This window comes from Chiloscyllium plagiosum, unplaced genomic scaffold, assembly GCF_037043375.1.
Source record: "Chiloscyllium plagiosum isolate Xiang-an unplaced genomic scaffold, Cpla_swu_hap1 HiC_scaffold_33, whole genome shotgun sequence".
In the NCBI taxonomy this organism is placed as follows: Eukaryota; Metazoa; Chordata; class Chondrichthyes; order Orectolobiformes; family Hemiscylliidae; genus Chiloscyllium; species Chiloscyllium plagiosum.
Window position 1 is genome coordinate 8454774 of NW_028270171.1, and position 16112 is coordinate 8470885.

The following is a 16112-nucleotide window of genomic DNA, read 5'->3' on the forward strand; positions in this document are numbered from 1 at the left end:
CCTAATAGAGGTTTATAAAATCATGAGAGGCACAGATAGAGTAAATAGATAAGGTGTTTTCCCTGGGTTGAGGGAGTCCAAAATGAGAGGGCATAGGTTTAGGGGAGAGGGGAAAGATTTAAAAGGGACTTATGGGGTAACGTTTTCCACATAAAGGGTGGTGTGTGTGATGAATAAGCTGCCAGAGGAAGTGGTGGAGGCTGGTACAACTACATTTAAAAGGCATCTGGATGGGTAAATGAATAGGAAGAGTTTAGGGGGATATGGGGGCCAAATGTTGTCAAATGGGGCTAGATTAATTTAGGATATCTGGACGAGTTGGACCAGTCTGTTTCTATGCTGTACAGCTCTATGACTCTACACGATAACCACAACCTTCTAACTTGCTGTATTGTTATTAGTAAAGTGTAAATCTATTTTAAGTGCAACAAACGACCAAAAATCAAAAAAATTTCGCTGTTTCAATGGATGAGTGGAAAACAGTTGAGGATCAACTCCAGCCTGGCCAGCTGTTCCTCGCCTGATAGCTGTACGCATGCTCCAGGATTACAGCTCCCACAATCCTTCGCATCGACCTCCCTTGAACTACATTTCCCAGAGGTCTACGTCAACGTACGTCAGACGCCGGAATGTCGTCATGACGCAGAGCCCAGCCAGCAGAAAGAGGGCGGCTGCAGTTCAAGATGTCGGAGCGGGCGGGAAGCGGCGCTGCCGCTGCAGCCGCCGTTGCCGCTAAGGAGAAGCGCAGGCAGCAACTGAAGCGCTGGAAGGGTTCTTGCACCGATCTAGAACCGGGCGAGCCGCGGTGGCTGGCGGTGGCGGGAGCGGTCAGCGGTTCGAGCCCGAGGCGGGTGAGGTTCGAGGCGGCTGCGGAGTTCCTGGCGGCCTGCGCCAGTGGGGACGCGAAAGACGCTGAGGAAATGCTGAGGGGAGGCGCCGACGTGAACTGCGCCAACACGGACGGAATCAGTGCCCTCCACCAGGTGGGAGAATAACTGCGCCTGCGTCGGCACGGCAGCCGCGGTGCGCATGTCTAATAGTATGGGCGACGCATGTGTGTTGTTGAGCTTTTGTCGTGGGGGACTCTGGGAGATGTAGTTCAGTCTCGATCTTTCTTCACATTCTAGTCGTGATCAGAACTACATCCCCCACCGTGCACTCGGGTTTCCGCGTCCAGCGACCTGTTGAAGTATTTATAGTGTACATGTTCCCAACTTTGAAAAATTAAAAGTACTACTTCTTTCGCCAGTATATAAAAGGGTGGAACATTGTTTTGATTTACAACTTGAAACTTAAGATGTTAACAGGCGTTTAAATACCCATCACAATAGTGCATTAATTCTGATAACAAAATAATCAGATGTCTTGGGTGGGGTGAAGCCAACGTCGCCCTGAGCCAGGAGCTTGGGTTCAAGTCTCACCTGATGCACGGTGTGCAATAAAACCTCAAAACAGGTTCATAAGAAAATATCTTAAAAACTGAATGGGTCCCCTTCTGATGATGGCGATTTGTAATTTGTTCTGTTTTCTCTCATGTAGACTCAAAATTGAAAGAATGCCCCTACAGTTTTTTAATAGCTCACTGATTAATTGTAGTGGTTTATGGAAAGGTGAATTAAACAACTTGCTGTACGTTTGCGAAATATACTGCAGAGTAGTCAGCATCTGTGAAGATAAAACAAACTCTTCTAAGCTTGGTCCTGTAACTGAGTCGAATGGGTGTGGGTATAGTCTTCACGTAAAATGCTTCGGTGATGCATAGATTGGTGATGTTGCAACTATCCTTCTTGAAAGACAAAAGATTGAGAAGGTTTGATAGAGATCTTTAAAATCATGGTGAAGAACCTGTCTCAAAGAGAAAGTATTGATGTTGGTAGAGTGTAGAGGCACAGGTTTGAGGTCACTGGCAGCAGAAAGAACAAAGGTATGTGTGTGAATTTAATACAGTGAGTGATTTGGAGTGTATTCCATATCTTAGTGTTGTGGATTTGAGGTTGGAATTGGATTATTATCTGTAAAAGAAGAATATACAAGAGTACAAGGAAGAGGAGGGGAATGACATTAAGTGATTTGCTCATTTCTAGAGCTGGGCAAACATGATGGACTGATTGACCCCCATTGTGATCTAACAGTTAGGGTTCTGTGAAGCTTCAGCCCTCTTATTCACTCAAACCTCAAAATATTTCAACCTTGTGTTTAACTCCACATTTCTGTAAACCAATTTCAGTCCTGTGTTTCGAAAACTCTGTTCTGTTCTTGTTCTTGGTCCTAGAGTAACCCAGCACTGACTTCACTCTATTGCAATCAGCTATTCCTTCAGATTTCTGTGTTAAGGTTTGGAGTTTCCTTCTTTAAATCACTGTCTTTCTGCTCTTGCTTAAAATTTCTTTATTTCACTAGGTTTTTGGTCACTTGTCCAAATACCCACTTCCTAAGCTTGGTATCAGCTTTTATTTGATGATCTTCCTCTGTGGTGTCTGTGGAACATCTTGCTAGCTTAACATTAGATATAAATGCAAGTTGTTACACGCGAGCAGTTCCATGTCAAAAGTACTAAATTGGCTGTGAGGCACTATGTGGATAAGATAAGGTGCTAGATTAATACAAGTACTATCTGTCTGTCACTAACTATCGATCAATCTGCAAATTTTCAGTAAATTCCATCTACTGTGTTCCTTAGTGCCCATTGCTTCTCCTTTGGCAGATTTTTTCCCCACATCTAATCCAGATGAATTAAGACTAATGAAAATGCGTTTTGTTTGTTTGCTTGATCCAATGCATTGACAACCCACCTCCTTCCCATCTTTGTATTTGGCACAGGTTGCTTTCAACTCTGCAACCTGTTCCAATTCTTACATTCAAGCAAAAATCTTCACTGAAAATCTGCTCCAAGATTTCCTTGACTGCACATCGAGAAGGCTTTGGTGAGGGTGAGGAGGGGTTCTGTGTTTTCTCTTGCACCATCCCATTCAGACATAATACCCTGTACTCCCTAGTGTAGGTCAACTTGCACAATTGACTTCCAGACCAGCTACAATATCAGAGTCAAGAGTGTGGTGCTGGAAAAGCACAGCAGGTCAGGCAGCATCCAAGGAGCAGGAGAATTGGCGTTTCAGGCATGAGCCCTTCTGCTCCTTGCTGCCTGACCTGCTGTGTTTTTCCAGCACCACACTCTCTACTCTGATCTGCAGTCTTCACTTTCTCCCAGCTGCATTATCAACTTAATTTCAAAATTGGTGTCCTTGTTTTCAGATTCCTCCATGGCCCTCCCTGTCTTTTTTAATCTCAATTTCTGGCACCTTGATGTTAATTTCTCCATTATCTGTAGCTCTTTAGGAAGGAGAATTTCAAAGATGCGCAAACATCTTGAATGGAGAAATTTCTCTTCATTTCAGATCCAAATGATTGACCCTTTTACTTTGCGATCATAATTTTAGACGCAGAGCAGTATGTGAAGTAATAATTTTAGGGTAAAGTGTGTTCAATTTTAAAATATAGATTTTAAGATTTGCTTCTCCTTAGAGCCGTGAACCTTTGGAACTCACTACTGAAGACATTGGTGTTCGTAAGAATTATGGTGGACCCTGGGATGTTTAATAAATTTTAGAGATGGTAGATTTTTATTAATAGGTTAAGCGATTTAAATGAATTGGCAGGAAAATGGAGTTGAGGCCAAGATGAGATCAGCTAGAATTGTATTAAGGAGCAAGTAACCTAGAAGATTGAGGGCAGAGTGGTAGACATTGTTTACTTGGACTTTAGTAAAGCCTTTTGAAGACATTCTATGTTGTAGACTAATTAGTAAAGTTAGATCACATGGGATTCAGTGTAAGCTTGCTAATTGAATACGAAATTAGTTTAACAGCAGGAGACAGAGAAAGATGGTGGAGGGTTGTTTTTCACTGGTAACAGGCCTCCAGCCCAGTATTCCACAGGGTGTGGTGCTGGATCCACTTCTGTTTTCTCATGTATATAACTGATTTAGATAAGAATACCGAAAAGATTGTGAATAAATTTGCAAATGCCACCAGGTTTGGTGGTATAGTGGTAGTGAAGAATAAGATTATCTGAGATTACAAAGAGATCTTGATCAGTTGAGTCAATGGGCAGAGGTGTGACAGATGGAGTTTAATTTTTATAAATGTGAGGTATTGCATTTTGGTAAAACAAGCAAGCACAGGAATTGGTACAATTAAAAGTAGGGCCTTGGGTAGTGTTATAGAACAGAGGTCTAGAAGTCAGGTACATAATTCTTTGAAGTTTGCGTCACGTGTAGACAGGGTGGTTAAGAAGGCATTTAGCACGCTCGCCTTCAGTGCTCAGACCTTTTTTGAGTTGGGAAGTTATGTTGAGGTTATAAAAGATGTTGGTGAGGCCTCTTCTTGAGTACTGTTCTGGTTGCCCTGTTATAGGAAGGAAATTATTAAGTTGGAGAGAGTTTAGCCAAGATTTACTAGATGTTGCTAGGAATGGAGGGTTTGAATTATAAGGAGAGGCTGGATAGGCTGGGAGCCTTGTCATCACTGGAGCATAGGAGGTTGAGGGTGACCTTGTAGAGGTTTATAAAATCATGAGGGTATGGATAAGGTGAATGGCAAGTATCTTTTCCCTAGGGTTGGGGATTTCAAGACCAGGGAGCATATTGTTTTTAAGACGAGAGGGGAATTGTTTTACGTTGGTTTGCATGTGGAATGTGCTTCCAGAGCAACTGGTGGATGTGGGTACATTTACAACATTTAACAAACATTTGGATAAGTACATTAATAAGAAATGTTTTAAGGGATATGGGCCAAGCGCAGGCAGGTAGCACTGGTTTAGTTTGGATTATGGTTGGCATGGACTGGTTGAACCTGAGGGTCTGTTTCTGTGCTGTGGTTTTTGACTCTGTAAATGTGCAGCAGAATCAGGAGTTGAACTGCCTGCTCCTGCTCTAACTTATCTTCTCAATTCTAGACTCCCCAGATGGGGAAATATATCTTCTCAGCACACTTAATCTTATACGATCACCGCTCGTTCTGTCAGCTCCTAAGTTTACTGGCCCATTCTTCTCAGTCTCTCTTTCATCTGGACGCCTCTAGCCAAAAGAATCAACCTCGTGAACCTTTTTTTTTTGTACCCCTGCTTTAGCAAATATGTCCTTCATTTAGAAATTGTCTTGTAGTCACACCATCACTGTGCCACATCTGGGCCAAATGTTGATGTCTCACCAGTTCCAAAGGTTAGTTAAATTGTCTGAACTGGTTCATTTAAAAGTCTGTATTCTTCTTTGGATGCCAAAATGGCACATGCTCTTCTAAATGTGGTTTCACCAAAGGCTTGTGTAATTCCAGCAATGTTTCTTTACTCTTGTACTCCAGCCTCTGTGCGATTAAAAATTACCATGCAATTTGACATGCAAATTTGCTGTACCTGCATATTAATTTTAGTATTCATGTGATTGTTCCATTGGGACATCCGAATCCCTCTGAATACTTAGAGTTAACTAGTGTCTCACCATTTTTTTTTAAGAAAAAACTTCACTTTAGGTGCTTGCTCCTTATTCATAACACTAAACTCCTTAAATTGTACCTCTTTGACCAGTCCTTTTGTTCTTCTCTCTCAATATCAGATTGTGACTCAACATCAACATTTACTTGATAACGCATATGAAGATGTGAGGCATTTTACTATGTGAAATGTGCTATATAAATGCAAGTTGTTGTTGGTACTGAGCTTGCCTGTGTCCCAACTGTAGACCGGTTGTTGGCAAAGCATTGCAACATTTCTGCACATTTTGTATGAATGTACTGCAGCAGCCATTGTCAGTTGCTTGCAACATCAGTTTGACTTGCACACTCCATTCAGCGGAAGTCTTGCAAGAGGAGGAGGGAGTGCATGCAGGAGTGTATTTATGGTTGTGTCACTTTCAATTTAAACAAACATGATTTATGTTCTTCTGTGTGACTGCACTTGATGTTCTCAGTATGCATTAGGCGGAAGAGTTTTGTTTTTTGCCTTTTGCAATCTTGCTGTTCTTTGACACTTATTAGGGTTTGATTCCTTTTAGCTTACCACATGGCCTTAGTGGGTGCCAAACACTACCCAGTATTAAACTAAGACATTCAGACCATTTGGTTCCACGTGTAATTCATGATTTCCGCTGAATTGGGGCTGTAATCCTTTTTAGAACCTTGGTTAGACTGCATTGAGAACAGTTCTGATCACAGTTTACAAAAAGAATGCGAAGGCATTTGAAAGAGTCTTGAGGTACAGTGGTAGTGTCCCTACCTCCTAGTCTGGAAGGTCTGGGTTCAAATATCATCTGCCCTGGTGGTGGTGTTAATCTATTCAAACAAATTAGTACAAAAATAATGACAAGTGTTGGAGAAAAGGTAGAAGAAAGAGATTTTATGGAACGATATTGAGCGTTTGCATTTTTTTTTCAGGAAAATGAAACCTGCCTAGGCTTTTTCTTCAGAAAAGTTGGCGCTCAGAGGAAACCTGACAGATATTTCTCAGTTACAAACTAGTTTTGTTGAGAGGGTTCAATTGAAATCACTGAATCTTCGCAGTGCAGCGGTGTGTCGTTGAACTTTCATGTCTAAGCTGACCTTTTTGAATAATCAATTCAGTTAATACTACCTTCTCCCCTGAAACTCTGCATGTTCTTAGTTTTTAAATAATTTTGCAGTTCTTTTCTACTACCACTTAAGGCTTTCAGAACAACTGATCAACTGACTAGAGGAGAGAGCTCCACAAGTATCTCCAACTTCAATAATGGGGGTGCCAGAATGTTAGTGAAAAAGATAAGGCTGAAGCATTTTCAAGCATCTGCAGCTTGAAGTGTTGAGTACATGATCTGTCTCGGCTTCTTCCGGTGCTCCCAGCCTGACTGATGCCAATCCTTTGTCCATTCACTCCTTCACTTCATGTGGAGTGAAACAGACCTGGATGCTGCAAAGGCTATGGGCCTTGACAACATTCCAGCAGTAGTACTGAGACTACGTTCTAGAATATGCTGCACCCCTAGCCAAGCTGTTCCGGTATAGTTACGACATTTAGCATTTACCCAAGACAAGGAAAACCAGGACAAGCCCAACAAGACTAATTACCACCCCATCCGTGTACACGTTCACATTGGTAAAGTGATAGCACCACTGAAGTCACCTTCTATCAAGCAGCACTGAATTAGCAATAAACTATTCATTGCCATTCAGTTTGGGTTACGCCAGGGCCACTCAGTGCCTGACTTTCTTAGTCTTAATACAGAAGCAACATACGTTTGTACGCAGCAAGACCTGGATAATACTCAAGATGGGTGAGAAAGTGCCAAGTATTATTTTTGACACACAAATGCCAGGTAATGACCATTTCTAAGAAAAGTGATTGTAGCTATCTCCCCTTGACCTTCAATGGTGCTACTATTGCTGGATCTCTCACAATTAACATCCTTGGTTACCATTGACCAGAAATTGAACCAGCTACACACATACTGTGGATACAAGAGCAGCTCAGGCTGGAAATTCTGATTTTCACTTCCTTTCTGATATTTCAAAGCTTATCCACCATTTGATATTGACATTGAACAGGATTAGAGTGGTGCTGGAAAAGCACATTAAACAATCAAACTTGTGTTGGAATACCCTTCAATGGCCTGGAAATGTCCTGCTCTGGCAATATTTAAGCCCTACATTCCAGGAAAAAGAAACCTACTTGATTAACGCCCTATCCATCAACTTACAGATTTGTACACATTCAGTTGCAGCAATAAAGGCTATACAAGGTTCATTTAATGGCATCTTACAGGCTAGTGACCACTACCACCCAGAAGGACAAGGGCAGTAGCTACAAGCACGCCTCACTATCTGCTCACTCCCATTCAAGCCTCATACCATCTTCACTTAAAACAATATCATTATTCCCTTACTGTCGCTAAATCAAAATTCTGGATCATACTTTCTAATAGGACTGCAGCAATAAAGTGACCATCTTCTCAAAGGTATTTGGGGATAGAACAACAAATGCTGGCCTTTACAACATTGCAATTTAAGTTTTGTTTTTATCCTAGTCTGAATTAATACCAACAGGAGAAAATGTTAGGAGAATGAATTAAGTTCCTTGCTTTAAAATAGTTTTATTTTATTCTTTTCAGGCATGCATAGATGAAAATTTGGAAATGGTGGAGTTTTTGCTGGCACGTAATGCCAATGTTGACCTGCCGGATAACGAGGGATGGACACCACTGCATGTGGCGGCATCGTGTGGTTATTCTGAAATTGTTGAGTAAGTTTTAACAAACTTTCTTCAGATTTTAAGTTTACCCAAGTGTACCAAGTGATTTTTTTTTTCATTTTCTTCAAGTTAACAATTGTGAAAGTGTGAAATTTAGCAGGGCTGCTGAGGAGCCTAGTCAATCTCGTGGCCACGAGTGATCCTTTGGAGTTTTGGGACAAAGCCTTGCAATGCATCTGAGCTTTGTGTGGGTAGCTAATGATTCATTGGTAAACTCAAGCTCCCTTTTTGCTGTTTGGTGATGCATTGATGTGGGTGTGAGGAATATGAAGTAACTGTGGTCTTTTTTTTTAAGTAGAACGTCAGTTTCATACTAGGTATGAAAGGTTTTTTTTTTCTATATTTGCTCCAAGTGCAAAAATGCTCGTTGGCACAATTTATCAATGCTGCAAACTTGGGGCTGTTTGCAGCATCTGAAGTACTGATGGTTGCAGACTGGTAAAAGGTAAAGTCATCCTAATCCTCCCAAACAGAAGGCTGGTCTGTCATTAGGGGGAAAGAGCGAGAGAGAGATGACTGGTGATGGTTTAACTTGAGGGTCACCACATCTGCGGTGTTGGGAGAAGTTGAGAAGGAGAGTTCTTCATGGTAACCTCAGCTGGTGTGAGAATTGAACCCATACTACTGGCATCATTGTATCACGAACTGACTGTCCAGCTAAATGTTGATAAATGTGGTGCAAAAAGAACTAATTTTTTTTGTATTATCCATATTATTTACATTAAAAAAAAATGTCTGCACCCTTCATTTTTTTTTTAAACTGGTTGCTGTAATGTTCAGTAATCATATTCAACAATTGTCCTGTTTGGCTTTGAAAATATTAATGGGGATGTTAATGTAATAATTCATAATTGCAACTATTGACAGAGGAAATGTCACTTTTTTTTTCTTTTTAAAAACACATTCGTGGGATGTTGGTGTCACTTGCAAAGCCAACTTTTTTGCCCATCCCTAATTGTCCTTGGCTTGCTAGGACGTGACTCAGTGGGCTAGAGCAGATAAAGGTGGCAGATTTCAATTCTGGTTGCTACATTTGCAGGAAGGATGTAATTTTTCTGGATATTGTACAGTGGGAATCTACAAGATCTTACCAGGATTTGAAAATTTCAGCTATAAGGAAAGATTAGGTCTGTGAGAGTGGCTTTCCTTAGAACAGAGTAGATTGACGGATAACTTGGGGGCTTGGATAGAGTGGGTAGGGAAGACCTACTTCTCTTTAGTAGAGAGGCAATTTACCAAGGGGCATAATTTTAAGGTAACTGGATGGACTAGAGGGACATGAGGAAATACTTTTTTTATTCAAGTGTGGTGGGTATTTGGAAGATGCTACCCAGTTTGATGGTTGATGCAAGAACCCTCAATTCATGAAAAAACCTTACTCCATGCCTGAAGTGCTGTAATCTGCAATGCTGTGGACGAGGTGCTGGAAAGTGGGTTCAGAATGGACAGCTAGTTTATTCAGTCAGTGCAGGCATGAGGGACAGTATGGCTTCTTGCTATGCCATAACCTATAATCCAATACTCACTTTGCTTTGAAGGCATTTGTCTGCATTAGATTTCTTTCATTCATAAGGTTTTAAACCTAGCTCAAAGGATTTAAGTTTAGAAAATTGAAATATCATGGTGCATCAGGGAGCATTGAACTTTGTGGATTGGGCCAGTGTGGAAGTGTTTGATGCTGTCAGTGTGTGGAAAGAAGTGGGCTGATATCATGGAAGTGTTTGTCATTTCTTCACTTCGATAGTTGTATCTGTATTTGAGGAAAAATTAGCCTTGATTGCAGGTGACCTTATTTTCAAAATGGTCATTTTGTGTACTGTAGATGCGGTTCAACAATCCTGAAGAACCAGCTGAGATTTTATTAGGAAGGGTTTAGAGGGATATAGGCCAGCATTTGTCCCATGTGACTAAATCAGTTTAGGATATCTGGTTGAAGGGTCTGTGTCCATGCTGTATTGCTCTGACTGTATTTCCCTTAAGTACAGTAATAAACCAGCTGGGTTTTCACAGCAACCTATGGCTGTTTCATGGTCACCGTAACTTAGACTAGCTTATAATCAAGATTGTCATTGAATACAAATTTCACCAGTCATGTTACCACTGTGCCACCATCTTTCTTATTATGGCACTGGAAGTAAGGATTATGATGCTGCTTAAAACCAATCTCCTTATCCAAGATTTGGTTAACCTGTCATCTTTGCGGTACCACAGTCACTTTTTTTGTTTGATAATGCACCTTAGAATATCTTAAGACATCAAAACAGAAGTAGGCCATTCAATCTGACTTTTATTTTATTTGATCATGAGATAAGGGCATCACTGCTGATTCATCCCTAATTACTCAGGCAGTTAAGAGTCAACTACGTCGTGTATCTAAATTGCGTGTAGGCCAGACCAGGAAAGGAGAGCAGATTTTTTTTTCTCTCTCTAAAGGGTAGTAGTAAATCAGATTAGGTTTTTCCAAGAATCAACATGATCATAATTAGACTTTTTAATTCCAGAATTTTTGAGTTCAAATTTCTGCATGTGCCATGGTGATATTTGAAGCCAGGTTTCAGTGCATTACCTGGATCTCTAGATTAATAGCCTTGTGAATTAATGCTACGAGGCTATTGCCTCTTCCAAAATTGAATCTGCTCTAACCTTCGATGAGATACAGCTGATCCGATAATCCTCAACTCCTATTCCCCCCCCCCCCCCCCAAACCTTGATTCTCTCATTGATTTTTGAATATAGTTACCAGTCTTGAATATAATTAATGACTCAGCCTTGATAGCTCTCTTTGATAAAGAATTCCACAGAGTCACTACCCTCAGAACGCATTCTTCCTCATCTCAGTCTTACGTGGGCAGCTGCTCTGGTCCTAGACTCTCCTGCAAGGGGAAACAACTTCTCTGCATCTAGCTGGTCAAGCCCCAAAGAGTTTTGTATATTTCAATAAGGTCACCCATCACTTTCTAAACTCCCAATGAGTACAGGCTCAACCGAGTCAACCTCCCTGAATGAGAGTCCCACCATACCATTACCAGTGTAGTGAACCCTCTGAGCTGCTTCCAATGCCTGTGTTTTTCCTAGATAAGGAGTCCACAACTGTTGAGTGTTCCAGTCATTTTTTACTGTAGCTTTATGCAATCTGTCATCCATTTGAACAGCTCCTGCTTTCTTCCAGCTGTGATGATACTATGTCTTTAAGAAGTGTATTTAGAGAGAGATATTGAATGAGAGGTGGCAAGAAGTCCATTTAAAAAAAGTAAACAGCTTGTGAGGCTTAGGGTTTTTTTGAAAAAAAAAGTTGGAACAATAGAAGCAGCCTGAATGGGTGGGGTCAACAGGACCAGGAATTTTATTTTGCAGTAGCCAAAGCTACTGAGGTTGTGAAAAGCTGACCAATCTCTGTTGGCTACAACTGAAAGCTGGAGTTCTCTGTCTGAGTTGTCTTTTGATGATCTTTCCTCCTGGATTGGAGAACTGCATTTTCCTGCTTTCTCCCTATTACCTTTCATCCCCTTGGCAATCAAGAGCTTAAGTATGCTCAATGATCTGGCCTCCATAGCCTTCTGTGGCAGTGATTGTGACTGCAGCACTGGTTCCAGTGCACTTCACTAATTTACAGGTGATCATCCTGAAAATGTACTCCCTGCTCCTTCCCCCCACACCCCAACTCTGTTTTCTATTAGTTAGCCAATCCTTTATCCACGCTAATATACTATCTCTAACACCACAGGCTCTTATCACACATCAGGCTGTTTAATAAGGTACCTTATCAAACTTTTTCGGATAATCCAAATATATTGTATCAATTGTTTTTTCTTTATCTATTCTACTTGTTAACCACCTCCAGAATTCTAATAGATTTAGAGTCATTGAGATGTACAGCACGGAAACAGACCCTTCAGTCCAACCCGTCCATACTAACCAGATATCCTATCCTAACCTTGTTCCATGTGCCAGCGCTTGGTCCATATCGCTGTAAACCCTTCCTATTCATATACCCATTCAGGTGCCTTTTGTCAGATAATACTTTCCCTTTGTGAAGCCATGCTGACTCTTAATATGGTTGAGCAATTATGGGGATGCCCTTATGTGTATGTGTATTCTAGAAACACAACATACCCCTCCTAGACCAAGATTAGTGTTGAGAGTTGCCCACAAGATGGGTAGTTAAAGAAGCTTCAAACTAGATATATCTGAAAAATATCTGACGAGACTGTGCCCAACTTGCAGAGTTTTATGGACCTTGCACCTCTGACTGTTTGGAATGTGATTCTTGAGGATGTCGTTGAGATACCAGAGCAGGTTGTGACCCCTACAGCTTATAATTGTGGGATGTGCAATAGACCCTGTTTATTAGTGGCTTTTGGGTCTATATCTGGTACTAATAATGAGGCTTCAAATGGTAGGACAAAGATGACGCCAGCTTCAACCTTCAGAATATCTGCAAGGGTATAATTGAGGGCTGATTAGAACACTACACTAAAGAAACTTCTAAAGAATTATTAAGAACTCTAAGCTAAATTGGAATTTTTTCCCCAATTCATTATATAAGGAAACTAGCTCACTAACTAACTGAGTCCTCTAATTAAAGTTTAGAAGTCTTTTTTTCTTTTTTTAAAAAAAAAAGTATAAAGAGGTCTCAGTCTGACTTTTCAATTGACTGAGAATTTGATCTGAGCAGTTACTATTTACTTGGCTTTGAAGGTAGAGCAGCAGACTATTACTCACTCCGAAATATCCTGTTCTTTTCAACTTGCTGTGAACAGACCATGAGAGACTTTGTATTTTATGTATATTTGTCTTATCAACCACTGAATTCCTGGAGGTAAGTTGGAGAGTATGGATAAAGGAGTATAGCACACCTCTTAATAGCAGCAGTTTAAAATACTAATTGCTATCTTGCATCTCCACTCCCTCTGTTAAAGGGGGGAATTCCCATTTTTTTTCCTTTTAAAAATAGGATGTTTCCATCATAAATGTAGGGATAGGCATTGATAATCAAATGCTTTCAGAGAAGTGATTTTCAGTTTCATGGAGAATAAGGGTGTGTCAGTTTTGAACTCTGCTATCATAACTGAAAAATACCCAGCAGTACAATTATTGATTTAAGGTCCTTCCCAAGTAGTATTTTTTTTATATTTGTACGGAGAGGTTTAAACCGCCCTGATGAAACATTGGTTGACGTTAGTGGCCTGGTACTAGTGCCTGTAGCAATTTTAATTTGAGTTGAGTAGGAAATAGTGGTACCATTAATTAACTAGTTTCCAGGAACAAGATTTAAATATTTAGTTGTAATTTTCTTTTAAACTTTGTCTGCTGGTTACCAGAAACTAAACCTGTGTGTTCGTGTGTACTTGCACAAACCCTTTCCTCCAAAAGTTGGCCAAAGGCCAAAGAGCTTGCACCTTGCTTATCTCTCCTAGTTCCTCAGCCATACACTCACTCTGGTTACTACATAACTGACCAGTTTAGATTTGTTACTAGGTGCACCATGAGGAGTGCTGGATACCTTTTTTAATCAAGTAATGGTGTGTCTTTCCCAAACTTCGTTTCCATCAGTGTACAAAAGTTTGTGCAATTAACACTGGGTACGTTTGTCTTTGTCATGGTGTTCTTTATGTTGCTTTTTGTCAACTTTTCTAACTTGATGAGAGCTCCCTAAATAGTAGTTGACATCAGCATAACTAAAGGTTTTAGAACTTCTAAAGGAAGGAGGACACCGTGTCCTTTGTTAATAGATTCGAGCAACACTGGTCAAACAGAAACTGAAGCATAGATTTTCCTTATTCAGAGAGCTTGTTGGCTATACCATTCTAGAATACTCCTCTTTCCACCCCCATCCCACTTGTTTCCCCTCTTATTATATTCATTGATGGTTAACTAATTAACTGGTAAGTGTTTTCCCTTCTAACTGTAATTACTTAAGTTCATATCCATGAAGATGTTCCATAGGTGTGGACAAAATTGGGAACCCTTTGCAGTATAGCAATGACAACAAATGTATAGTGGGTCTTGCATCATAAAACTTCCCAAGGCTTTGTGAAGTAAATTAGACTTCCATACTACAGAAGACAATGTTAAGGCAGATGGTGAAAAGCTTTGAGCATTTGGTTTGGACTGTCAAAACAAAAATCACATTTGAAGTACTGGCCGAAACATGCCAAATACCTGTTGCACTGAACTGGAAGGTAATTAGGAACCTAAATGCTCAGTGTCTGTGCATGTCCCTCTTTCCAAATGCATTGAATTTAAATTCCAGTTCAAATCTCGTCTGTTTCTCTCCTTTGTACCTATTCTACCTCTGCCACTTCCTCCAATCTTGTATTTAGAACATTACAGCGCAGTGACCATGTGCTTTTGAATTCCTCCCTATATCGTCCCACTACTTTGTTCCTCCTTTTTATTTTGAGAATCCTTCTGAATATAGTTTTTTTTTCATCAAATCTGTGATTACCATTCCTGCCCTTCCTCCATGGTTTTATGTCCATCTTTTTATCTGTCTCACTCCCTCTCTACACTTTTTGGAACCTTTTGTCTTTCTCTATTTTAAACTGCCATACGAATGACGAAATGGATGCTTGATGTAGATTAGCTCTTTGTCACAGGAGATAACTGTGATCCAGGCTTGAACATTTTTGAGCGACTTCGTGTCTCCATCGGTTATTTAGGAATGTCTGCCACCAGAGTGGCAGTATAGGGATAGGGTGGGACCTTTGGTCCTTGAATCTTTTCCACCATACAATAAGATCATCGCTGATTTGTGACCTGACTCCATGTACCTGTTGTTAGTTCATATTGCTTCATACATTTGACTAAAACATCTCTCCAGTGCAGATTTGTTTTGACACTTGAGCTAGCTTTAACTGCTGTCTGCAGAAGTGGAAGTCTAACCTTTACCATCCTAGTGTTAATTAATTGGTCTACATAAACGTAAGCCTATACCGCCTCGTGTGAAAATTTTATGAATAAACTGTACCCCATTGTCTCGCAACTTCTATGTCAAAATAAAGTATGTGATGGTACGTAAAGGCTTCTCCAGACTTCAAAACTGGACAAGGAGATCAGCAGGGAAAGAATAGAAAGATGCTGATTGAGTCAGATGCTGAAGGGTAGGAAAAGGCTCATATGGAGCACATTTGAAATAACTGGTTGGGCTGAATGGCCTGTTATTGTACTGCAGCATTGAGAAACACCCTGTATCTTTTAACTCCTGCGTGTACCCTCCTGTAATATTTAAATTGCAATCTTATTGTTGAATTGCTACTTATCATTTTTCTCCTGTGTTAAATCCTAGTGAGTGTCCTGCACTTGCCTCCCCCTCCAGCTGGGTTTCCTTTTTTTTTAAGACTTGAAACCAAATCTGTTCAATTTTTATTCATTACAGGTGTTTAATCAACCATGGTGCCAATATTGCAGCTGTGAATAGTGATGGGCAGTTGCCAATTGACCTTGCAGAGGAGGACTACATGGAGACCCTGCTGCAAGATCACATTAACAAGCAGGGTATGTTTAAGCCTCCTGAAACAATGGGTGTTACAATGGTGCCTTGATGAAATCAATTCATGTCAGCTATGACTTGGTGTATCACTCCACTCATGAGTTAGGAAGCTGTGGATTCAAGTCTTTATTTTGTAACTTTATCACGATTTTCAAATCAACTTTTACAAAGATATTATTACACAGCTGCAGAGTAGGTGGGTCTTGAACCCTGGCGCCTCAGTACCGGAGGGTAGGGATGTCACCACTGCACCAGAAAAGGGATTCCAGACATTTGAGCACAGTACAGTACTGAGCACACTGTTGGAGACACCATCTAACAACTAAAACCTCAAACCAAAATACTATCT

General features: G+C 40.6%; 1 protein-coding gene across 1 annotated transcript in view; it reads left to right on the forward strand.

The window, feature by feature from the left end:
• The first annotated feature begins 318 nt into the window (after positions 1–318).
• Positions 319–16112, forward strand: part of LOC122542178 (protein phosphatase 1 regulatory subunit 12C-like) — a 78254-nt gene continuing 62460 nt past the window's right edge. The window contains exons 1-3 of the mRNA XM_043679619.2: positions 319–983; positions 8132–8262; positions 15650–15768. Of these exons, the coding sequence (XP_043535554.2) occupies positions 684–983; positions 8132–8262; positions 15650–15768 (550 nt within the window). The 5' untranslated portion in view covers positions 319–683. The remainder of the gene's footprint in view (positions 984–8131; positions 8263–15649; positions 15769–16112) is intronic.